The sequence below is a fragment of the Chiloscyllium plagiosum genome, unplaced genomic scaffold, assembly GCF_037043375.1.
Source record: "Chiloscyllium plagiosum isolate Xiang-an unplaced genomic scaffold, Cpla_swu_hap1 HiC_scaffold_1, whole genome shotgun sequence".
NCBI lineage: Eukaryota > Metazoa > Chordata > Chondrichthyes > Orectolobiformes > Hemiscylliidae > Chiloscyllium > Chiloscyllium plagiosum.
In genome coordinates, this window is record NW_028270139.1 from 124210554 (window position 1) to 124235485 (window position 24932).

The following is a 24932-nucleotide window of genomic DNA, read 5'->3' on the forward strand; positions in this document are numbered from 1 at the left end:
TTTAAATGCCACCAGCTGATGCTAAACCACTGGGATTCTGCCCATACCAGCCCAGTAATCCATAAATGTGTACTAAGTTTTAGGTTCAAAGTCGTTCTAAATGTCATTTTTTATTTCTTCTTCAGGCGAATTGTGCAACGCTGTGGGGGACAAGACAGACAGAGTAGAGGTAAAACTAATTGCGTCCTTAATTTTAGTAAATCACGTGCTGAAATCATGCTGCAAACACTTGAAGCCTACTTTGATGTATTCTTCTTTTGAAGTTTTCTCAGCTTTTGTGATGACATGCACTTGTGTAGGATATTTACTGAAGAGCAGTAACATCAAACCTGAAATATCTCTCTGGAGCCCTTAACGATTGATGAGAGATTTTCTTTTCTTTCTGCAGCATTAAAGCTGTTTTGAATAGGTTAATAACGTCATTATAAATATTGTGTAAGTAAATGCAATCAATACCTAAGTATCCTGATGAGGACAAAAGGACAATATTTTGACAGCATGTCTCTTTTGTAATCAGCACTCAATTAACAGGTACTTGATTTTCCAACTTGAAAACAATCCAAAAATTGAGAGCAGCCCAACTATCTTCCCTCTGCTTAAAAAGTATAATCTATTTTAGGATAGAGTCATACAAGAATGGCTCTGAAGGACTGGGACAAAAACAGGAATTACACTGACAACCTCATTAATATCACCAGTCAGGCTACATTGCATGTACTGGAAGTTAATATCAGTACACAGGTCCTGATTTTTGTAGACAGAACATGTCCACATACTGAGTCTGCTTCAGCTCAACAAAATAGATATTAATTTCTCTGGGCAATGCCCTCAGCTGTCAGAGTGAACCTGCCTGGTTTACAATTTAAATGTAGCCTGACTCTTAATTGTCAATCAGCATTAATGATTTCACTCAGCAGGACAAGGTTTCCACCAATCAGAGTCCACTTGATAACTAATCAGTACTCTGCTCTCGTGCTGGAAAACTGTTGGTTTTCCTCTTGAATTTATTTTCTTGCGAAATGTTCTTAAATGAAATGAAAAGCTTGGAGAAAATGTGTTTTCTTTCTTTCAGCATTAAAGAGCAATAAAAAGACTATCCATTAAATTCCTTCATCTCTAATTCAAACCAGTATAATATGACATACCTTCTTGAAAGTTGGAATATTTCATACTGTAAAAGTCTAATATTTATCAATGAAATTACTTTTAAATTTGGAAATGAAAGAAATGTGTTTTTTCCTCTTTCTTCATGCTTGCTGACTTCACGATTCTCTGACACTCCAGTTCACTGCTTTGCACTCCAGAGGCTTTGTTATTCACAAGAGCTTATGAAGTGAGTGTGAGACAGAAAGAGCCACTTTGAATTGTAGACAGCTGCAAGCTGGAGAGGCAGTGAGATGCAGTCAACAAGAGATGCAGTCAGCTGGAGAGTCATAGATTGGTGTTACGATCCCAGTGGAGACCATGATATTGCTATGGTCCCAGTCTTTGTAACCTGCATTGGCAGACAACTTTTGAAAGGGTAGAATATGTGGAAAGTCCAAGGGTAAGAAATTAAGTAGCAGGATTCCAGGATTGATTGATGCGAAAAGGAAGAATCCTTCGTCTACAAACTTGAACAAAACAAACATAAGCAATAATTACTAAATGGGTGTACTGAACAGTTTAGAAGATAATTCTAAACTATGAACTGCATGGGTCAACTGAGACATTGTTTTTCCTTTGTGGGAGAGTCCATGCCCAGACTTTCAGTATAAGTGATTGCACATTTCAGACAGAGAAGGAATTTCTTGAGGATAGTGAATGTGTGGAATTCCTTCCTACAGAGGGCTGTTGGAGCTGGGTTGGTAAGAATATTCAAAGCTGAGATAGATAAAGTTTTAATTAGCAATGGAATCGAGAACTGGCAGGAAGATGAAGTTGAGGATTATCAGGAGGAGAAAGTGAGGACTGCAGGTGCTGGAAAAGTTCAGAGTCTAAAAGTGTGGTGCTTGAAAAGCACAGCAGGTCAGGCAGCATCCGAGGAGCAGAAGTGTCGATGTTTTGAGCATAAGCTCTTCATCGAGAGCTGAATGGCAGAGCAGACTTGATGAGCTGAATGGCCTACTTTTGCTCATCCAGTCAGGTTGTAGGATCCTATCTAAGAACTGGACTAAATAGTGTGAAGTGAAAACTGAGTGTTAAACCTGACTATGGGCCCTACTAACTGGACAAATGGAATGGTTAGGATGGTATACTCTTATGTGGAAAGCTAGAAGGAGGCCTCAAGTGGAGCAGCAACATGGACTAGACAAAGTGGCACATCAACTGGTTGGGCCAAATGGCCTGACTCTGTTACATGTATCTTTTAATGGTTCTTTAATGTGAATGCATAATACCCAAGTTCTAATTTTCCTTCAGATCTTACAGCCTCTTTTACAGTCCATCACAAGACAGAACTGATACTTTCACTGGTTAAAGATTGCGCTGACCAAAAATGTTGTATACAGGGTTTTTCTCATTGCTTCATTCACTTGACAAATAATCTATGTTTTGCAGCTTGTTGACTTCAGCTGGAACAGCTATGCTGATGGGAATCTCAAATTTTATGACCATTACTTACCTCAACTTATTCGCTCAGGAAAAGATCCTGCAGCAAGAGAATTCTTTAAAATTCTTGCACTCTGTCATACTGTGATGGTGGAAGATAACAGTGGTAAGTATATAAAAAAAAAGTGTCATTTTCCATTTAGACTCGTGTTCTGAATTAGATTAGATTAGATTCCCTACAGTGTGGAAGCAGGCCCTTCAACCCAACAAATCTATTCCGACCCTCCGAAGAGTAACCCACCCAGTCCCATTTCCCTCTGGTTAATGCACCTAACGCTATGGACAATTTAGCATGGCCAGTTCACCAGACCTGCACATCTTTGGACTTGTGGGAGGAAACTGGAGCACCTGGAGGAAACCCACGCAGACAGGGGGGGAATGTGCAAACTCCACACAGACAGTCACCTAAGGCTGGAATCGAACCTGGGACCCTGGTGCTGTGAGGCAGCAGTGCTAACCACTGAGCCACCGTGCTGCCCTTAATGTTAACTTGTTACCAGTACTAAGAAATACACAGGATAATTTTAAGATTTTTTTAAAATGGTGGGACATGGGTGTTGCTAGGTGGACAGCATTTATTGTTCATCCCTAGTTGCTGTTGAGGTGATGGTGAGTTGCCTTTCGGAACTGCTGCAGCCCATGTGCAGCAGATAGACCCATGATGACATTAGGAAGGAAATACTAGGAGTTTGACTCAGCAATGCTGAAAGGAAGGCAATATATTTCCAAGTCAGATGTTGAGTGGCTTGGAGGAGAATTTGCAATTGATGGTGTTCCCCTGTATCAAACTTTGTGAGTGTAGTTGGAGGTGCCCTCATCCAGGCAAGTAGGGAGTATCCATCACACTCGTGCCTTGTGGATGGTGGACAGGTTTTGGGAGTCAGGAGGAGAGTTACTCATCGCAGTATTCGTAGCCTCTGAACTGTTCTTATAGCTACTATATTTATATGAAGAGTCTAGTTGAAATTCCTGTCAATGGTAACTCCCAGAATATTAATAGTGCAGGATTCAGTGATTGTAACGCCATTAAATGTAAAGGGACATTGGCTGCATTGTCTTTGAGTGATGATCATTGCTTAGCATTTGTATGGTGCAGATGCTACTTGCCACTTGTCAGCCCAAGCCTTGATATTGTCCAGATATTGTTATATTTGAACATTGTCTGCTTCAGTACAGTCAGTTCTGCAATGACGCAGTAGTTCGTTCTCGTGCAATCCCGTATTATACAAAAAATCGCATAATACAGCACCATTTAAACAAATGAGACTGGAATTGAGTTATAACCGGTGCATGCTTTGAAACTTGGCGCTTTAGAAACAGTGTCCCCAGTTCGTCAATCATGTTATAGTGAATTTGTGTTCTCAAAATGTACATTATAGCTGATGGCTTGTATCTAAATAGTTGTGAATGGTGCTGAACATTATCAACAGTCAACATCCTAACTTCTGAACTGAAAATGGAAAAAAGATCATTGATGAAACAACTTAAGATGGGGTCTATGACACTATCCTGAGGAGCTCTTGCCCAGATGTCCTCCTGAGGTGACTGACCTGCAGCAAACACTACCACCTTCCTTTGTGTCAAGTATGACTCCATCAGTAAAGAGTTTGACCTCTGATACCCATTAATTTCAGTTTTTCTAGGGCTTCTTGATGCCACACATGATTGAATGTGGCCTTGATGTCAATGGCTCTCACTCTTGCCTTACTTTGGGACTACTGCTCTTTTGTCCATGTTTGAACCAAGGCTGTAATGAGGTCAGAAGCTGAGTGGTCCTGGTAGAACCCAATCTGGGCGTCAATAAGCGAGTTATTGCTGAGCAGGTGCTGCTTGATAGCACTGTCAATGACACCTACCATCACTTTACTGATAGGGTGGTAAATGGCTGGGTTGGATTTGTCCTGCTTTGTGTGAACAGGATATACTGGGCAATTTTCCACATTGTTATGTTGATGGCAGTGTTATAACTGTGTCCTGGAACAGTTTGTCTCGGGGAGTAGCAAGTTCTGGAGCAAAAGTGCCCAATAATATTGCCAGGGATATTGTCACAGTCTTTGTGGTATCCACTGACTTTGGTCACTTCTTGGTATCGTGTAGAGTGAATCAAATTGACTGAAGACTGGTTTCTGTAATGTTGGGTACCACTAGTGGAAGCTGAGATGGATCATCCACTCAGGACCTGCGGCTGAAGGTAGTTGCAAATACTTCATCTTTTGCACTGATAGTTTTTCTGTCATTTTGAGGAAGGCAATATTTGTGGATCCTCTTCCTCCAATGAGTTGTTTAATTGTCCAACCATATTCATGATTGGATATGGCAGGACTGCAGAGCTTAAATCTTTTCCATTAGTTGTGGGATCACCTAGCCCAGTCTATCACTTGTTGCTTATCCTGTTTGACATGCAAGTGGACATGTTTAGTAGTTTCACCAGATTGACGCTTCATTTTTAGGTTTGCTGCATGCTGTCCTGCACTCTCCATTGAACCAGTGTTGATCCCCTGGCCTGGTGGTAATGGTTGAGTGTGGGACAGGTCAGGTCATGAGGTTGTAGATCGTGTTGAAGTACAATTCTGCTACTGTTAATGGTCCATATTGCTTCAGCATTGCCCAGTGTTGCTAGATCTATTTGAAGTTTGTCCCATTTAGCAGTGTGAAGTTTGTCCCATTTAGCAGTGTGATAATGCCACACAATATGTTGGAGGTCATTCTCAATGTGAAGGTGGGACTTTGGCTCCACAAGGGCTGTGCAATGGTCACTCTCATGGAGACTGCCATGGACAGATGCATCTGCAGCTGGCAGATCGGTAGGGATGGGGTATGTATATTTTTCTGTCTTGTTGATTCCCTCACTACCTGCCGTAGATCCAGTCTAGTGGCTATGTCCTTTCAGACCAGCTCATTCAGTAGTGTTTCTCCTGAGCCACTCTTGGTGGATTTTGAAACCTCCACTCTGAGTACAATTTGTGCTCTTTCCACTGTCGGCGTTTCCATCAAGTGTTGTTCAACATAGAGGATTCATCAAGGGAGGATGGTTTGTGGTAATTAGGAGGTTTCCTTGCTCATATTTAACTTGATGCAATGAGAGTTCACGGGGTCTGGAATTAATGTTGAGGACTCGCAGGGCAATTTCCCCGTACTGTAGACCACTGTGTTGCCGCCTCTTGCATCTGTCCTGCTGGTGGGACAGGGCATATCCAAGGATGGTGCTGGAGGTGTTTGGCACATTGTCTGGGGGTTGAGGTTTGATTCCATGAGTATATCTATATCAGGCTGTTGTTTGACTAGTCTGTGAGACAGCTCTCCCAATTTTGGCACTACACTCCACTTACTCGTAAGGAGGATATTACAGGGTTGGCAAAAACAGCCCTGTCATTGTTATTTCTGGTGCCTAAGTTGATGCAAGATGGTCCATCCAGTTTTATTTCTTTGTTGGGACTTTGTAACGATTAATACAACTGAAAGGCATGCTATTGCCATTTCAATGGCCTGTTAACAATTAACCACATTACTGTAGATGTGTAGTCACACACAGGCCACACCACATGAGGATAGCCAGTTTTCTTCCCTGAAAGACATTACTGAACCAGGTGGGTTTTTCTGGCAACCGATCATGTTTTCTTGATCAGCAGATTCTTAATTCTTGATATTTTCATTGAATTCAAATTCCACCAGATTCCCAGAGCATTTTTTGAACTTCTGGATTAATAGTCTGGAGATAATATCCCTGGCTATCCTCTCCTTGTGGAAGAATTAGCACATATTGTGTATCCTGATCTTTGTGGCTGATCCTTTCATCATTGGATTCTTTTTTCCATGTTTAATTTAATGTAGCTAATCCTTTATCACTGTTTTAGAGTCATGTTTATGTTCTAAAAATAAATCTCACTCAGAATTTCGCAATCCAGACTGCAATTAAGGAAGCCATGATTCCACTGGCAGATCATGGTGATAGAACTCAGAATGATAGCCCTAAAGTGTGAAAGCAGCCCATTTGAGCCATCGAGTCCACACCAATCCTCTAAGAGCCTCCCACCCAGGCCCAAACCGCCCCCGGTAACTCTGCATTTCCCAAAGTCAGTCCATCTAGTTTGTACATCTCTGGACACTATGGGCAATTTAGCATGGCCAATCTACCTAACCACACCTTTGGACTGTGGGAGGAAACAGAACATCTGGAGGAAACCCAAGCAGACATGGGGAAAATGTGCAAATTCCATGCAGCCAGTTGCCCGAAGCCTGAATTGAATCCAGGTTCAAGCACTGTGAGGTAGCAGTGCTAATCACTGAGCCACAATGCCAACCTGAAACATTGTCAACCCAATGCTCAATATCCATGCTATCAAGATGTGATGTCCTGTTTGGGACAGCAGTGACAGATCACTTTTTCTCTCTCTCTCTCTCTCTCTCTTTTTCTCTCTCTCTCTCTTTTTCTCTCTCTCTCTCTCTCTCTCTCTCTCTCTCTCTCTCTCTCTTTCTTTCTTTCTTTCTTTCTCTCTCTCTCTCTCTCTCTCTCTCTCTCTCTCTTCTCTCTCTCTCTCTCTCTCTCTCTCTCTCTCTCTCTCTCTCTCTCTCTCTCTCTCTCTCTCTCTCTCTCTCTCTTTCTTTCTCTCTCTCTCTCTCTTTTTCTCTCTCTCTCTCTCTCTCTCTCTCTCTCTCTCTCTCTCTCTCAGTTACTGAAGATGGTGTTGTTCAAGGGATGAATGTTGGTTGAAACAAAATTTTTAAAATTTGGATTGTTTAAAGATCTGTTTATCTTAGCACTTAATGAAACTGTTTCAACAACCCTTTAGAGTAAGGAATTGCACTACTCTCTCAGAGAAGCAACTCCTCCTCATTTTCAGTGTGCAAGCCCTTAGTCTGATACTGTGCCTTCTGTTTCCAGACTCTCTCAAGGGCATGTTTCCTGAAAGGATCGCTCAAATCTTTTACTCTGGTGTTTTTCTCTCATTTAACAGGCAAAAGGCAGGAAACTGACTCAGACTTTACTTAAATAAGCCCGTATTGATTTAACTCTTTACGTACCAATAACAAATATAAAACATATGTTTGTTGCAACATTTAACTAAACTTCAACTTTTACTGACTTCATTTAACTACACTTTAGTTTACTTTAACATAATTCACGTTTAACATAACTTTAACACTATAGGTTGGCAAATTGATTTGTTCAGTCACTGCGGGGTAAAATCACCCAGGGTAATTGTGAAGCCCTTCTTGTGCACCTCCATTGTTTTCCTAACTTATACTTTGTCTTGCAGTGAAGCATTTCTTTGGGAGCCCATAGATGACCTCCACCCATGACTTCTTTGCCTTGCTTTTCCTTATTTTCAACCACTTCTGAAGGCAAGTCATACTGGATACAAAACATTAACTCTCTCTACCAGACATACTGAGTTTCTCCAACATTTTATGTTTCCATTCCTAACTGCACTCTTAAATGGAATAACTTCTCTTGATTTAAACTATTTGCTCAATCAAAAGAATATGGAAGGAAGGCCCACCAGTTGCCTAGGCGAAAGTGAGGGCTGCAGATCAGAGTTGAAAGTATGGTGCTGGAAAAGCACAGCAGGTCAGGCAGCATCTGAGGAGCAGGAAATTCGATGTTTTGGGCAAAAGTCTTTCATCACCAGTTGCCAACCTGTTTTCCTTTGATGTTGCACTTTCGCTCTGATGGGAGAAACTCTTTGAAGGGCCTTTCCCCTGTATCAGTTACTATCTGCCACCACTGCTGCTGGCCTTCTCATGCAGGTCCACTCTTCTTGTTAAGAAGCGGCTGCTACCCTTGGCCCCATTTACTGCTTGTGAAGCTATTGTCCCAGTTCTGTCAGCAATGGCCTATTGGTATTGTCACTGGACGAGTAATCCAGAGACCCAGGTAATATTTTGGGTACAAAGATAGAAATTGCTGGAAGAGCTCAGCAGGTCTGGCAGCATCCATGAAGAGAAATCAGTTAACGTTTTGGATCCGGTGACTCTTCCTCAATGTTTTGAGGATCGAATCATGGTGGAATTCAAACTCAGTAAAATTCTGGAATTTAAGTTCTAATGATGATCATGAAACCATGGTTGTAATAACCTCGCTGGTTCACTAATATTGTTTAGGGGAGAAAAACTGCCAACCGTTGGTCGATATATAAATTCAGTCCCAGAGAAATAAGTTGATTCTTAATGGCTTAGATCCATTTAGTTGGATCAACCCTCTGCCTCAACAGAATAAGCATTAGCCAATCTCTGGTTCACTTCTTATTTTCTTTATATTTTCAGAGGTTGTGGGTGTTGCAGGCAAAGCCAACATTTGTTATTCACCTGTAATTTCCCTTGAACTGTGCACCTTACTAAGCAATGATTTATCCTATCACAATCAATCTGCTTGGTTAAATGTTTAAGCAATATTTGGTAGTTAGCTGTCAGTCCTCGCTCGCTGATGCACTTTACATTGCAATGCTTTGACCAAGATGTGTCAACTTGCCAACCAAACAGACTCTTTCCATACTATATTAATGTTGTCTTGTTTTTACATTGGTGTTTCTTATGAATTATCTTTAATGAGTGCAAGTTGAAAAGCTTAAATGACATTTTTTTTCTGCCAGCAATACTTTCTGAAATGTTCAGTTATTCTAATCTGTTAGATTGGTGAGTTTAATTAAAATAAAACCTTGCAGGGGCATTATAAGGAAATAAATTGGCACTGGGATCTATTTTGCTTTTGATTAGCTTTCTGACGGTTGCTGAAGCAAGGATAACTATTTTGACAAGCCTGGGTTTATTTTGATCAGCATTGGTGAGGAGAATTAGCTTTGAAGTTTGTCATTGCACAATTTGTGTTGTAATTGTGTCATATTTTCTTTTTAAATTTGTAACAGGGCAAATTGTGTATCAAGCAGCCTCTCCAGATGAAGGAGCCCTTGTTACTGCAGCCCGGAATTTTGGGTTTGTCTTTCTTTCACGTACTCAAAATGCCATCACAATAAGTGAACTTGGCGTAACAAGGACTTACGAAGTGCTCGCCATTTTAGACTTCAACAGTGACCGGAAACGAATGTCCATCATTTGTAAGTAAAAATATTTGCCACTGCTCTTGATTTGAAAACTGTTCAGCAATGAACTTCATAACCTTCATAATTGCTTGGCCATATAGAACTTAACATTGCAAAAAGGACATCTGAAGCTCCAGCCTATTTTCCACTCGTCAGACTTGGGACATAAGAAAGATTTGAATGAAGGGACACCATTTCATACATATATGGTATCATTTTCTGAAGCTACATAAAATTGTGTCCACCGTTCATCATTGTTTCTTGTGTCTTTGTTCTGAACAGTTTAAGAAGAAAGACTTCAACTTCATGTCCTGTTTCAGCAATGTTTAAATAACATTTCCCAGCTATCACCAGAATATGATGACTTCTGTCTCATAAGTGGTATCTGTACCACCACTGCCTGTGCCTTACGCCACACAAAAGTGGAGGGATCCCATAAACTCTTCCCTGGTGAAATGCCTCTCCACTTCCAAACTTGCCACAGAGGTGCATTAAATTCCACCCACTACCTCTTCTGTGTAACAATTGAAAACCTATTTTTGAAGAATCCAGTTTTTGTAGCATTTTAATGAATTGAGCAATGGGTGCAATGCGCGGTGTCTCTGCATTAAGCCAAAAACTCTGAGCAGACATGATAGCCAAAGAAGGTGTGTTTGTAACATGACCATACAGGTTGTATCGGTCCTTCCAGCATATACCTACTCAGTCATTGGCAGAAGGTAACAATAAACAAAAGCAGTACCTTGCCACAGAGGTGCATGCTAACAAATTCAATTCCCTTTTTTGGGCATGGTACCTCAGGAGATGGAGGAGAAAGAGAGTGATTCCTGAGGCAACCTTCCAATGAAAACATTGAATTCCTTCTGTGAAACAGGAGGTTGTGAGATTTAATACATTTTTTTCCTCTTAGCTTTTCAAATTAGATTAGCAGGTCTGTTGTAGTGCTATTCTCAGAGTCTGGTGTTCTAAACTATAACTCCTGAAATGTAACTGGAAGTAAATCTGAAGCTTCAATTTAAATAAAGTGTATACTTGGTGTCAGCTTTAAAATTCTCCTGGTAGGCTGGCTGTTTTGCTCATTGTGAATTAGAGGATTCTATTATACTAAGGGGGTGGTTATCTACCAAACACAGTAAGGTAAGAGTTGCAGGAAGTAAAGGTAACGTTAGCAAGATTTGAGCTCTGCACTGAAGACTTTAAATACTTCAAGATGGAGAGAAAAGACGGGATACCTAACTCCTTGTTAAAGTAGCAAGTACAATTAGAGCATCATATTCATTTTCATACTGAAAAGTTGATTACATTATGTTGAATTGCTTGAAAAACTGCATTATAATTTTGGACTTTGTACTTTTAAACAAACGTAAACTTACAGATTGCTACAATCGTTTTCATGTGTTTACAGTGAGGACACCAGAGGGTCAAATCAAACTCTATTGTAAAGGTGCTGATGTTGTGATCTATGAGAGATTAGATCCCAACACTCTAAATCGTGAGGTTACTGATGAAGCTTTAACGGTAAGAGAGAAACTTTAGTCATTTTGTCATTTTGCGTGCTGATCATGAACTGAGCATTGATATTTTTCTCTACCCTGATTGACTGTTAAAAGTTTGAAATTCCAAGGTTGCCTAATGAATTTTATAGAAATTTCCTTGATTTCTCTTTTTTTCTAGTTCAGGATTTGTATGTAAAGATTCTGTATTTTGCGACATTGCTTTTCATTTGTAAACTTGCAGTCTTGCATGGATTTTTTGGAGTGAAGGAGGGTATTTGGTTATTGCTTAGTTTTTATGAGTGGGATGTGGACTAGACCAGTATTTATTGTCTATCCCGAATTGCTTAGAGTTAAAAGTCAGCCACATTGCTATAGGTAAAAATAAAGACTGCAGATGCTGGAAACCAGAGTCTAGATTAGAGTGGTGCTGGAAAAGCACAGCAGGTCAGGCAGCATCCAAGGAGCAGGAAAATCAACGTTTCGGGCAAAAGCCCTTCATCAGGAATAGAGTGAAGCCCTGATGAAGGGCTTTTGCCCGAAACGTTGATTTTCCTGCTCCTCGGATGCTGCCTGACCTGTTGTGCTTTTCCAATACCAACCACTCTAATCTACACATTGCTATAGGTCTGGAGTCACATGTAGGCCAGACCAGGTAAGGAAGGCAGATTTCCTCCCATAAAAGATATTAGTGAACCAGATGGGTTTTTACATCAGTAATGGAAACCTGGTTGTCACCAGACTAGCTTTTTTATTCCAGATTTTTATAGAATTCAGATTTCATTATCAGCTATGGTGGGATCCAAAACCCATGTCTTTAGAACAATAATCTGCATTTCTGGATTACTAATCTGGTGGTTTGATCACTGGGGAATACCTTCTAACTTCATCTGAAGCATCCACAATTATTGAACCTATTGCTAACAAGTTGGAATCGTAAAAGGTCAGCATCTCCTTTCAGATACTCAGCGGAGACATTCTGCCCTGAAATTAGACAGAAACACTGTTTGATCTGACTGGTGATGTTCAGGCATTGTGATGCCTTCATTGGTATGAGGGCATGAATTAATAGCTCTGCCAAGTGATTTCTCCCCGAGATAAGGGAGCTCCAGGAAGCTTTAGGTCCACTGAGTCCATGCTAGCTCCTGTTGAACAGTCAAATCGTTTCTATTCTACCATTCTGTATGTCCATTGCCTTCCAAGTTTATTTCCTTCAAGTGGTCATTTCAATTTATTTTCTAATCCTTGATCATCTGCTTCTACCACCCACTTGGACAGCAAGTTCCAGGTGATTGTCTTTACACAGTGAATGACATACTCTCTCTTATTCCCTGCACTTCTTGCTCATCTCTTGCTCTGTGCCCCCAGTCCTTGTACCTTCAGCAGCTGAAGAATATAGTCTACCTTGCCTGTCCCTGTCAAAATCTGGTACACCTCTAACAAATCTCATACCAATTTTTGTTACCTGACAAAGAACCACAGATTCTCCAAGTTCCCATCCTTGGAACCTTTATGCTAAGTTTCTTTGACACCATTCAAGAACTCTTAAAGTCTTGTTAAACAGGGTGATCAGCACTCAACTCCAAGTGGAACCTCAGTAGAGCTTTAGACAGGTTCAAAATAGTTAGCTTGCTTTGAGCTCATGACCTCTATTTATGAAGTCTAAAGTTCCAAATACTTTGAAAATGGCATGGCATACTTGAGACAGTACTCAGCAAAGGTTTATGCACATGAAACCAAAGTCCCTCTGCGAATGCACTGTTTTTAAAAATGTGTCATTTCCAATCCCTTACCCAAAGGAACCATAGAAATGATACAACACAGATAAGGGGGCCATTTGGCCCATTTTGTCCATGCCTACCCAAAGACACCCAATACCCTTATTAGTCCCATCATCCTGCAGACAGGCCATAACCCTGCAGCTAGGGTGCAGATCCAAATATTTTTTGCAAATATTTGGGGTCTTTGCCTCCATCACCAAATCAAGCAATGATTGCAGACACCCACCAGGCTTTGTGTTTTCAAAGAAAATCTCTCATCCCCTCTAATCCTTCTGCCACTTTACTTGAATCTATGACCCCTGGTTTTGAACTGTCTGCCAGGGGAAACAAGTACCTCCCATCTACTCTATCTGTACCCCTCACAATTTTGTATACCTCAATCATGTCAGCCCTCAGCCATCTCTGTTCTGAGGAAAACAACCCCAGCCTCTCCAATCTCTCCTTGTAAGTTACATTCCAGTAAATCGTCTCCGTAGTCTCTTCAGAGCGATTTCGTCCTTCCTATAATGTGGTGACCAGAGCTGTAAGCAGTACTCCAGTTGCTATCTCACCGATGTCTTATACTGTTTCATCATTATATCAATAATTTTGTATTCTGTGTTATGAAGGTGTGTACTGTACCTTTTAAGTGAGAGGGAATAGTGTTTTGCAGTGAGAGCTTATAAACATCTGTCATATGACTAGCGAGCAGCCTGAGTGTATTGGAAAAGGGGAAATATGTAACATTTGGCTGTGAAACAGATACCTTGAGTTTTAGTTGCTACATTGGTTAAATTTGAACTGCTGTCAATCAGTTTCAGTTATGCCACAGGATATGAAAACCCAACTGAGTTTGAATTTATTGTTTTTACCAACCTCTTATCAATGGGGCGATCTGATGTTTGGGGATAAAGAAGTAGGCATTTTGAAAGTTAGAGTAACTGCCATTAAGAGCAAACTGCTGTCTAAAGAGAGACTGCCATTGAAAACGCTTTTTATCCAAAGTACCTATTTCATGTGAAATATTTTGCAATAAAAGACAGAAGGCTACCCAAGGAAATCTTAAGCCAGAGGGAGACAGACATCAACAATGAAAGCCACTGTGTGGTTTTGAAATTAAGTTGATATAATTTTAATACGTGTTTACTGGAACAGTATATTATTAAAGAGTTGAAGACAGACATAGTTAAGAGAACAGGGGCTTATTACTTTAACAGATTATGAGGCGAGGTGAGCTTTTCTGGATGTTTGGTTTAATTAGCAGAAAGGTTCACCGCCGTGCTGTAACACACATCGTTGCCATAATGCATCACCTCACATTTCCCTCTATTAAATCCCATCTGCCGTTGTGTGCTCATTCAATTGGCCTTTTTTGTTCTGTTCTAGTTGATTAAAATCATCCACACTGCCACTTTTCCAATTTTGGCATCATTAGTTTGAAATTATTCCAATATTCAAGACTTTGTAGTTTATTGTAAGTTTGTGTAATTTATTGAAAAGAACTGGACCCAGCTCTGATCCATTGAGAATACCAATCGGTATCATCTCTCTGTTGGAAGAAGCAACATGGACTTGGACAATTAACTATTTTATTTGTTCATGATGGGGGTGTCTCTGAGGCCAGTTTTTATGGAGATGGTGAGCTGCCTACTTGAACTGCTGCAGTCCTTCTGGTAGATAGAATACTGTGAGGGAGGGAGTTCTACAATTTTGATTAGCAACATTAAAAGAATAGTGATACAGTAACAACTCTGAATGTCATGTAGCTTGAAGGGAATTGTTCAGTTAGTGGTGTACTCATGTACCTGTTGCCCTGGTCCTTCGAGCTCCTATAGGTGACAGATATGGAATTTGTCAAAAGAGTCCTGGTGAGTTATTGCACTGACTCTTGTAAATAGAACACAGTGTGTCGATGGTGAACGGAGTGAATGTTGAAGATGGTGTGATGTCGATCAAGTGGGCTGTTATGTCCTGGATGGTGTCAAGCGTTTTGATTGATGTTGGAGTTGTGTACGTGCAGGAAAGTTGCGAGTGTTCCATCACTCCCCTAACTTGTGCTTTGTAGATTTATAAATAGGCTTTGGAGGTTCAGAAGATGTACTGCTCGCCATCAGGTTCCCAGCCTCTGACCTGCTCTCTTTAGCCTCAATATATTAATGGATGGTCGGGATCACTACTTGGTCAATGATAACGCCCAGAATGTTGTTAGTGGGGAATTCAGTGACTGCAATGAACATCAAAGAGTGATAGTTAGGTTCTGTCATTGGGGTTAGTCATTGGCTGGCACATGTGAGCACATATGTTTCTTGCTACTTATCAGCTCAAGCATGGATTTTGTCCAGGCTGTACTGCATTTGGATATGGACTGCTTTATAAGTGAAGAGTCATGAATGATGCTGACCATTGTGCAATCTTCAGTGAACCTCTCACTTCTAACCTAATGGAGGAAAACTTCGTGGTGTCCATTTTGAAGACATCCAAGGCAGCTTCTTCGTGATTATATATGACTGTGGCACCACTTCTTGTGAACATTAGGAGTCAACCACATTGCTGTGGATTTGGAGTTGCATGCAGACTAGACCAGGTAAAGATAGCAGATTTCCTTCCCTGAAGGATGTGAAACAACCAATTGGTTCAAAAATTGTTAGATAGTTGTCATTGGGTTAGTTAACAATTCCTTTTTTTAAAAATTGAATTCAAATTTCACCATCTGTCATTGTGGGATTAGCCTGACTCTGGATTACTTGACCAGTGATGCTCCCACTACATCTCAGTCTTACCTGTTTTATATTCTGGAGCTAATTTTGTATCTATGCTGATACTGACCTACTGTCATCATTGTCTATAGGAATAGAACCAGAAGTCTGGAGGATAACAAATGTTGTCCCCTTGTTCAAGAAGGGGAGTAGAGACAACCCTGGTAATTCTAGACTAGTAAGCCTTACTTCAGCTGTGGGTAAAGTGTTGGAAAAACGTTATAAAAGAAAGGATTTATAATCATCTAGAAAGGAATAAGTTGATTAGGGATAGTCAAGACAGTTTTTTGTGAAGAGTAGGTCGTGCCTCACAAACCTTATTGAGTTCTTTGAGATGGTGACAAAACAGGTGCATGAGGTGGTGCATTAAGTGGTTGATGTGGTGTATATGGATTTCAGTAAGGCATTTGATAAGGTTCCCCACAGTAGACTATTGCTGAAAATATAGAGGCATGGGATTGAGGGTGATTTAATGGTTTGGATCAGAAATCAGCTAACTGAAAAAAGATGAGGGTGGTGGTTAGTAGGAAGTGTTCATCCTAGAGTTCAGTTACTAGCGGTGTACTGCAAGGTTCTGTTTTGGAGCCACTGCTGTTTGTCATTTTTATAAATGGATGAGGGCATAGAAGGATGGTAAGTACATTTGCAGATGACACTAAGGTAAGCAGAGTTGTGGATAGTGCCAAAGGATGTGTGGGTTACAGAGCGACATTCGGTAAGCTGCAGAGCTGGGCTGAGAGGTGGAAATTGGAGTTTAATGCAGAAAAGTGTCAGATGATTCACTTTGGAATGAGTAACAAGAATGCAGAGTACTGGACTAATGGTAAGATTCTTGGTAGTGTAGATGAGCAGAGAGATCTCAGTGTCCGTGTGCATAGATCCCTGAAAATTGCCATTCAGGTTGACAGGGTTGTTAAGAAGGCATACGGTGTGTTACCTTTTATTGGTAGAAGGATTGAGTTTCGGAGCCACTAGGTCATGCTGCAGTTGTACAAAACTCTGTGCGGCCGCATTTGGAGTAAACTATTGTTAACTGTAGCAAACCCATTTGTTTTAGACCAGTATCCTTCACGGTAGAGAGGGTATTCTCAATATGCAAGAACAGTTTCATTTGGTAGGTTACTCTTTCTAATGGACCAATGACAGGTGCTACTGGAAGAGTTGTAATAATGATGTTGATTACTTGGAAATCTGTAAAATAGGAGCTGAAATAGGCTACTCAGCCCTTCAAATCTGCTCCACAATTCAGTGTGATCATAGCTGATCATCCAACTTAGTGATCTGGTCCCACTTTGTCCCCATACCTTTTCATCCCTTTCATCCCAAGAACTATATCTAACTCCTTCCCCCCGAAACATTTCATGTTTTTGTCTCAACTGCTTACTGTGGCAGAGAATTCCGTAGGCTCACAACTGCGAGTGAAAGAGTTTTTATTCATCTCATTCATAAATGGCCTATCCCATATTCTTAGACTGTGAGCCCTGGTTCTGGATTATATTTCTCCTTCTGGTTGGTTTCCTCACCACCTGCTTCAGGTCAGTCGAGTAGTCCCTACATCCTTAAGCACTTAGTCAGCTTGGTCAACAGTAGCACTATTGAGATGCTTTTGGTGATAATTGTAGAAAGTCCCCCATCAAGAGATGTGGTCAGTACAGATCAAAGACTTAGGTCTGTTGCTGTGCTGTCTGACTCTAAGATGTCAGAAAAGAATTGTATCTGACTTGGATGTGATGAATTGTAATTTAACCTCTCCTCTTCTGAGTTGTTAGCTGACAAACACCACTAACCTACGTGAACTGCGCTTTAACTTAAGCCATAGCCTTGTGATGGGAAGAAAATTGGGAAAAGTAAACTTCTTTCTTGTCTGTGTTTCTGCTATTTGGGTGGAGTGAGCTATTACAGAGTTAAAGCAATCTTTTAGTCTTGTAACCAATCAGTGTCGGGAAAGGGCAACCCTACTATGGTCAACTTGGTTGGATACATTAGTTGTGAAGGTTTGCAAATGTTCTTCCCTTTCTCATTACACCTGAAGATGCAGCATTGGGGTTTAAAGTAAAACAGAATGAACAGAAATGAATGTGTATCTTTTTGTTTTACAGGAATTTGCAGATGAAACGCTTAGAACTTTGTGTCTAGCGTACAAGGATATTAGTGAAGCAGAGTTTGCAGTGTGGAATAAAAGATTTCAAGCAGCCAGCGTTTCCACAAGCAATCGTGATGAAGCACTTGGTAGAGTCTATGAAGAAATTGAAACAAATTTGTTGGTACATATAATTTATTTCATAAAAATTGTTCTGTTTATCTGTTTGTCATGGTTTGATTAGTTCATTTGAAAGGCAGAACATTCAGTCTGTTGTATTGTGCTTCACAATATAACAGGGAGGAGAAAGTGAGGACTGCAGATGCTGGAGATCAGAGCTGAAAATGTGTTGCTGGAAAAGCACAGCAGGTCAGGCAGCATCCAAGGAACAGGGGAATCGACGTTTCGGGCATAAGCCCTTCTTCAGGAAGGGCTTATGATTCCTGAAGAAGGGCTTATGCCCGAAACGTCGATTCTCCTGTTCCTTGGATGCTGCCTGACCTGCTGCGCTTTTCCAGCAACACATTTTCAGTTCACAATATAACAGTCCAGTTCTGCTGCTTCAAACATTTTCAATAAGTTGAAGCAAAGGACAGTTTATATGATTAAGCTATAATGTTAGATATATAGGGGATTTTTTTTGCACTTGGCAAGCTTGATACAAAATGATTTGAATACTTGTTATTCAGGCAGGGAAGAGAATAGCTGATACTTTATTTATTCTGATTATATTGGCCCCATTTATGGTGTAAATTAGGCAGTATTGTAGATAGAATAGGATGATATTCTGATATTTGGGGTTGAAGATTAGCAGATGTATAGAACCTTTCTCCTTCAATCTGAACAATGAGACCAGTAAATGGTTGATTTATTCCACAGTCACGTAGTAGAACCACAGCTTGATGTGTTAACAGTACTTGATATGTCTGAGTCTCCTCACTGAGGAAATGAGGAGTGGAAGAGTTTTTTAAAAACTTTCTCATTATCACTGTACAACTTGCTCATTTTTAATTGGGGTTTTCTCAACACAGTTGTTTTGCTTTCAAATAGAAGTGCATCAAATTTTGTAAGGACCTCAATTTTTATATAGGTGCTCTTAAACACGAGGAAAAAATTCTTTAACCAGAGATTGCATAGCCTGAAGCATGTACTTTCAGTGACTTAAGGGACAAAGAAATAAAAATATTTCCAAAAAGATAGAATAAGATAGCCTGGGAAGGACTTTGCAGATTGTATAAGAAAAATTCAACATCAATGGAGTGTGTCTTAAGAATATGTGAGTGTTGGTGTCTTGTTTTGTAATTTCAACGTCTTCTCTTTTTGCTTATTATTTTTTCCAAAATGATATCCATATTTGTGATCTATTCCAGCTTATTGGAGCAACTGCTATTGAGGATAAACTGCAGGACGGTGTTTCAGAGACAATTGAAACCCTTAAAAAAGGCGATATTAAAATCTGGGTGTTAACAGGGGACAAAAAAGGTAACTAATTCTAATTAGTTTCTTATCTAAATTCCATTCAAAGGAATTCTATATCAATTTTAAAATTAAGCTTATTGTTTGGTATTGCAGAATTGCATGTTGCTGAAAAAACAATTGTTGAAGCTTGTCTTGCAGTCGTCAGGCAATTCATGAGTAATCATCAATATAAAGAGAACTGAACATTTATGTGGCATGAGAGGAGAGAGCTAATTGGCAAGTGAATTCTGATTGGTTAAAGTATTGTCATGGAGAATATCCTACTTAGATAATGACTGTTCTCAATCAGTTGATAATTCCAACTATGTTGTCGAGGTGTCCAAATCATCATTTATTAGTGCATCACTTCTGTATTGTTAAAAAACAGTTTGTCAAAGCTTTTCATCTTGCACTCATTGTGTGCGATCTAAACTGCCCATTGAGATTCAGAATTCATTGAACTTATGCAACAAGTTACCTGCTTGAGTTCAGTTTTAATAGTGGCATATATGTCCTAGTCGTTGGTATTGTCATTCAATCCAGGCTAGGCCCAGATCTTGCAAATATTTTTTGTTTAGTTCAATGAAAAATGTGTTTTTAATTGAATTAGACCTACCATCCCAGCCTGTAAATACTCCAAAATGTAGATGATGCATCTGCTAGGTTTGCATCCACAGTTGTGGGTAGGTATTTTTTTACACGTTTCATCTTACACTAAAATTCACCTTTTGAAACTAAGCAGTCAAATTGTTGAGAAATCAGCCAGGGGATTCCTCACTATTCTCTACAATGATTCAACCCTCACTTCTTAATCTGCATATTGGGATTCCCACATTTTCCACATATTCTAAGACTGACAGGAAGAGTATCTACACACACTGCACATCTTTCAATCAAGAAAATAGGTCACAGCCATCCTGGGGTTCATTTTCTCAGGGCACTGTGTCTTCACCCTCTGTCTCCGCCGCATCTGCTCCCAGGAGGACCAGTTCCACCACAGATGGCCTCCTTCTTTAAAGACCGCAATTTGCCCTCCCACGTGGTTGAGGATGCCCTCAAGTGCATCTCATCCACTTCCCGCATCTCCGCCCTTGAACCCCCTGCCTCCAACTGCAACAGGGACAGAACTCCCCCCAGCCAGTCCTCACCTTCCGCTCCACCAACCTCCTGACACATCACATCATCCTTTGCCACTTCTGCCACCTACAAACGGACCCCACCACCGGGGATATATTTCCCTCCCCACCACTGTTCGCTTTCCGTAACGACCGTTCCCTCTGTGACTCCCTTGTCAGGTTCGCAACCCCCACCAACCCACCCTCCCCTCTCAGCACCTTCCCCTGCCACCGCAGGAATTGCAAAACCTGCATCCACACCTTCCCCTCACCTCCGTCCAAGTCCCCAAAGGAGCCTTCCACATTCATCAGCGTTTTACCTGTACTTCCCAACATTTCATTTACCGTATCCATTGCTCCCAATGTGGTCTCCTCTATATTGGGGAGACAGGATGCCTATTTGCACAGCGCTTCCAAGGACATCTCCGGGACACCCATACCAACCAACCCCACTGCCCCATGTCTGAACACTTCAACTCCCCCTCCCACACGGCCAAGGACATGCAGGTCCTGGGCTGCCTCCATCACCACTCTCTAACCACCGATGTCTGGAGGAAGAACGACTCCTCCTGTGCCTCTGGACCCTCCAACCCCAGGGCATCAGTGTGGATTTCACCAGTTTCCTCATTTCCCCTCCCCCCCCCCCCCCCCCCCCCCCCCCCCCCCCCCCCACCTTATCCCAGTTCCAACTCTCCAACTCGGAACCACCTTCATGACCGGTCCTACCTGTTCATCTTCCTTCCTATCTAACCACTCCACACTCCTCTCCAACTTATCACCATCACCCCAACCTTCATCCACCTATCGCACTCTCAGCTACCCCCCCCCCCCCACCCAAGGCCCACCTCCTTGGCTCACAGCCTCATTCCTGATGAAGGGCTTTTGCCTGAAATTTCGATTTTCCTGCTCCTCGGATGCTGCCTGACCTGCTGTGCTTTTCCAGCACCACACTCTCGACTCTTCACCCATCAAAGTGAACCTGACTGGTTTAGAACTTGAACAAAGCTAAATGATTAACCATGAGTTATAATTTCCTTGGTGCATTCAACTATAATCTAAAAATTTGGAGGACTCAAGTGATTAAGTGACTTGGATGTGAATTTTATCTGTGGGATCTGGGTTAAAATTGGCTTCCATTTAATGAATCTAAATTTTCTCTTCCTGGCTTGAAGAGCTTGATGTGACTATTCTTTTTGACTGCTTTATCATGTTTCATCTTGGCAATAACTCACTCAACTGGCAACTGAACTTAGACAGATCACCATTGCTGATAATGCAGACTAATTTTTATGCTACTCCGTGTTCTTCTGCGTTGGGCTGAGGCACTTGGTCAGTTCAGTGCAGAAAGTTTTATTCTACTCTGAAATCTGGTTGTTCTTGAACTGGTAATCTTTGATATTGAGACGAGTCACCATGATTTACTTCCCACTGCTAGAAATCCTCATCTTAATGAGCCCAAATGTGATGAAATATATCTTTTCTCTCAAAAAGAAATCATGGAATAATACACAAACCAGCTGAAACTCTAGGTGTGAAATAGGAATACAGCAGATCATGTAACCCATTGAGCCTGTTTGGAGTGGTAGTTGTCATACAGCTGCTTTGGAGAGGTGCTAGTGCATCTTTATGTTCATGAGATGGGAAAGGTGAAGACAAAGCTGAATGGTTGTCTTTGTCAAGATGCTGCTTTCGGGTGTTTTGTTGATATAAACGTCAAAAGAATATTTTTAAAAAGGGACAAAATTGTGCGAACAACTTATGATCTCTCGTTGTGGAGGTCAATGGACTTCCCTTTAGAATATGAAATAATTAAGTCAAGAAAATATTATGAGCTAAAGACAAAACTGAAAAGCATTCAATGGAGTAAGAATTAGTGCTTGACAAGCACACAATACAGTTCAGCAACCACAAAATGAAATTAAAGATGTGCCAAATGACTTGTGTCGCAATGCAACCATGTGGCTAAATAAAATGAGTAAATCATTTCAAATTGAAAATGACAAAATTCATTGATTAATCCACAAAGTAATTTAAACATGGAATGAACTCCAAAATAGTACTCAAAACAGTTACAGAACCATTTAAGAGCCAATTAGAAGCTGCAGTTATTAGAAATTGGGAACTGTTGGTTTTAATACTGCTATGAAGCACTGAATAAAGATATGTGGGATGGTCTTCTTGATTTGTGATAACATTGTGAAGGTTTACAAGGAAAGGTAACTGGCCTGTTTGTTTATTTCTGGGATTTACATAGTGAAATGAACATAGTGAAATGTAAAGAATATGTCTCTATGTTTCTGGACAACATGGAGAACTGGAAGATATTGAACAGTTTGTATACTGGCTGAATTAGAATTTTTTTTACCAAGTATTTGAAGAGAACTGCTGTCGTTTGTTCGAAATGTGGTCAACTGTAGAATGTGGGCTAGAACCTACTGATGAGAATAAGTCAAATAACTTGTACAAATTGGCAAACAAAATTTTAAAGAAGATACGAGATGAAATTATTGCTCTTAACTGCTGGAAAAGCTGACTTTGGAAGAAATAATGGCTTGTACTGATGGTTGGCTAACATCCCTTTCTTTTTCATTATGAATCTCTGGGATCAGAGCAGAAAGGAAAGAAGAGGTAGTGCGGCTGCACAACTTCCATCCTTGGTAGAAGTACTTGGAAGCCTAATGAAATTTCCTTATCTCAGTATTTTGATTACTTTGTGAATACTGAAAAGCTGATCCATCACTACTATCCAAAAACATGGATATCTGAAGCCTTTGGCTTCAGCTGAATTTGGATCCACACTGAGACCTTTTTTTCAAAGATCTTCCATTTGTCAACAACTCTTAGTAGTTTGATTTTTGTTTGAGAAATCCAGTGGACTGTGCAAATTCATCAGATTTGATCCTTTGTTTTTAAACTGTTGACCAATAAGGCTGCTCTTCTCTTGCCCACTATAAAGTTTCTCTGCATTGTCCTTGCGTCTTGTCTTGTCTTGTCTTGTGGGGGTGGCTATAAAATTTGGATTATATTTAGATGTTAACCAGTTTTGCCTCTTGTTTTTAAGAGGAAGTTTTGGAATTAATTGATTATTTTAGATTCACTATTGAAGCCTAATGAAAATCTCTTTTATTTGGGATGTTTAAAAAATACATTAGGGAAAACTATTGGCTCTTTTGATAATTGAATTAAAACCTTGATAGTTGTGTGACTGGTGGAATGGTGAGGCTTGATTACCACTGCATTCAATCCATCACAATTGAAATGAATATTACTTTCATCTGTGGACTTTCAATAAACACTAATGTCTGGTCTTTGTTGGCTGGCTTCTTTTAGTTTCAATGAAAAGTGTTTGTGTAATTTTAGCTCTGTATACAACACAGATTTGAGCATAATTTCCTGTGTAATTTTTAAATTCGTCCTGGAAGGAATTGAAAGTCAGTTCATGTAATGCCTTTGGCAATGATTTAATGGGTCGTCTTCAATGTTTAAATTTTTAAATAGAACCTTTTTGACTGTAGTATTTTGGGGATGGGTTATCCTGCCTTGAATCTGCACTGGATTTAAATCTGGATTGTTTACAAATGACAACTGACAGCACATACAGGAATTGTTCAATTTCACATCACTTGCATTCCTTTTGATGAACATTATGAATAAAGACTGTTCTTGGGTTTCTTAACTTTGATCTAATGAAAGGTATTTCTATCTTCAAATAGAAACTGCTGAAAACATTGGCTATTCCTGTAATTTACTAACCAACGACATGACTATTTATGATGGAGAGGCTATCAAGTGAGTATTTTTAAAACTTAATAGAATGTGTAGTTCTAATGCATTTTTCATTACCTCCAGTGATGTACACTTGAAATGGAGGCACCATTATATTGTAGAAAACAATGCAACCAGTTTGCAAACAACAAGGTTCTCTGCAATGTTGCTTGAGTAATAAATAGTCACCATTAGGGTGTTCTAATCATGCAGTCAGAATTTTACAGCCACTTTAGAAAGCAGAAGGAGCCTTGATCTTTGTGACTACTTTCAGATAGACCAGGCAATGGTGCTGCACCCTCAGAACTGTGCTGAAGTCTCAGCCTAGGTCATTTGTTTAGTCAGTTGTCTAGAATAGGTCTTGCATCAATGACTTGCTAATTGAGAGGCAAGGGCTGTCACCTTAGTTTCTATGTAATGAACATGTAGAAAAAAGAACTTTGGAAATTTTAAACTAAGAGAAAGTGAGGACTGCAGATGCTGGAGATCAGAGCTGAAAAATGTGTTGCTGGAAAAGCGCAGCAGGTCAGGCAGCATCCAAAGAGCAGGAGAATCGACATTTCGGGCATAAGCTGAAGAAGAGCTTATGCCTGAAACGTCGATTCTCCTGTTCCTTGGATGCTGCCTGACCTGCTGCGCTTTTCCAGCAACACATTTTTCAAATTTTAACCTAAGACAATCTGGATTTACCTTGAAAGGATTGAGTCCAAACTTAATTTCAATTTAGTATCTGCTCATTGACGCTTTTATATTCACCTTCAAAATAGCTTCTTTCCACCTCAAAGCAGAACTCGCGATGACCAATTTTAGATTCCTCAATTTTATGCCACTTTACTTTGGAAATTGAAACTTATTATTTTGAAAAAATGAATTATGGTC

At 40.3% G+C, this 24932-nt stretch overlaps 1 protein-coding gene across 3 annotated transcripts in view; it reads left to right on the plus strand.

Moving 5' to 3' along the window:
* atp8b1 (ATPase phospholipid transporting 8B1) overlaps positions 1–24932 on the plus strand; it is a 145063-nt gene that overhangs the window by 100947 nt on the left and 19184 nt on the right. For all 3 annotated transcript variants that reach the window (XM_043676452.2, XM_043676317.2, XM_087990485.1), the window contains 7 exons: positions 126–169; positions 2539–2695; positions 9453–9641; positions 11032–11144; positions 17735–17899; positions 19086–19197; positions 24002–24077. In XM_043676452.2, coding sequence (XP_043532387.2) covers positions 126–169; positions 2539–2695; positions 9453–9641; positions 11032–11144; positions 17735–17899; positions 19086–19197; positions 24002–24077 — 856 coding nt within the window. The remainder of the gene's footprint in view (positions 1–125; positions 170–2538; positions 2696–9452; positions 9642–11031; positions 11145–17734; positions 17900–19085; positions 19198–24001; positions 24078–24932) is intronic.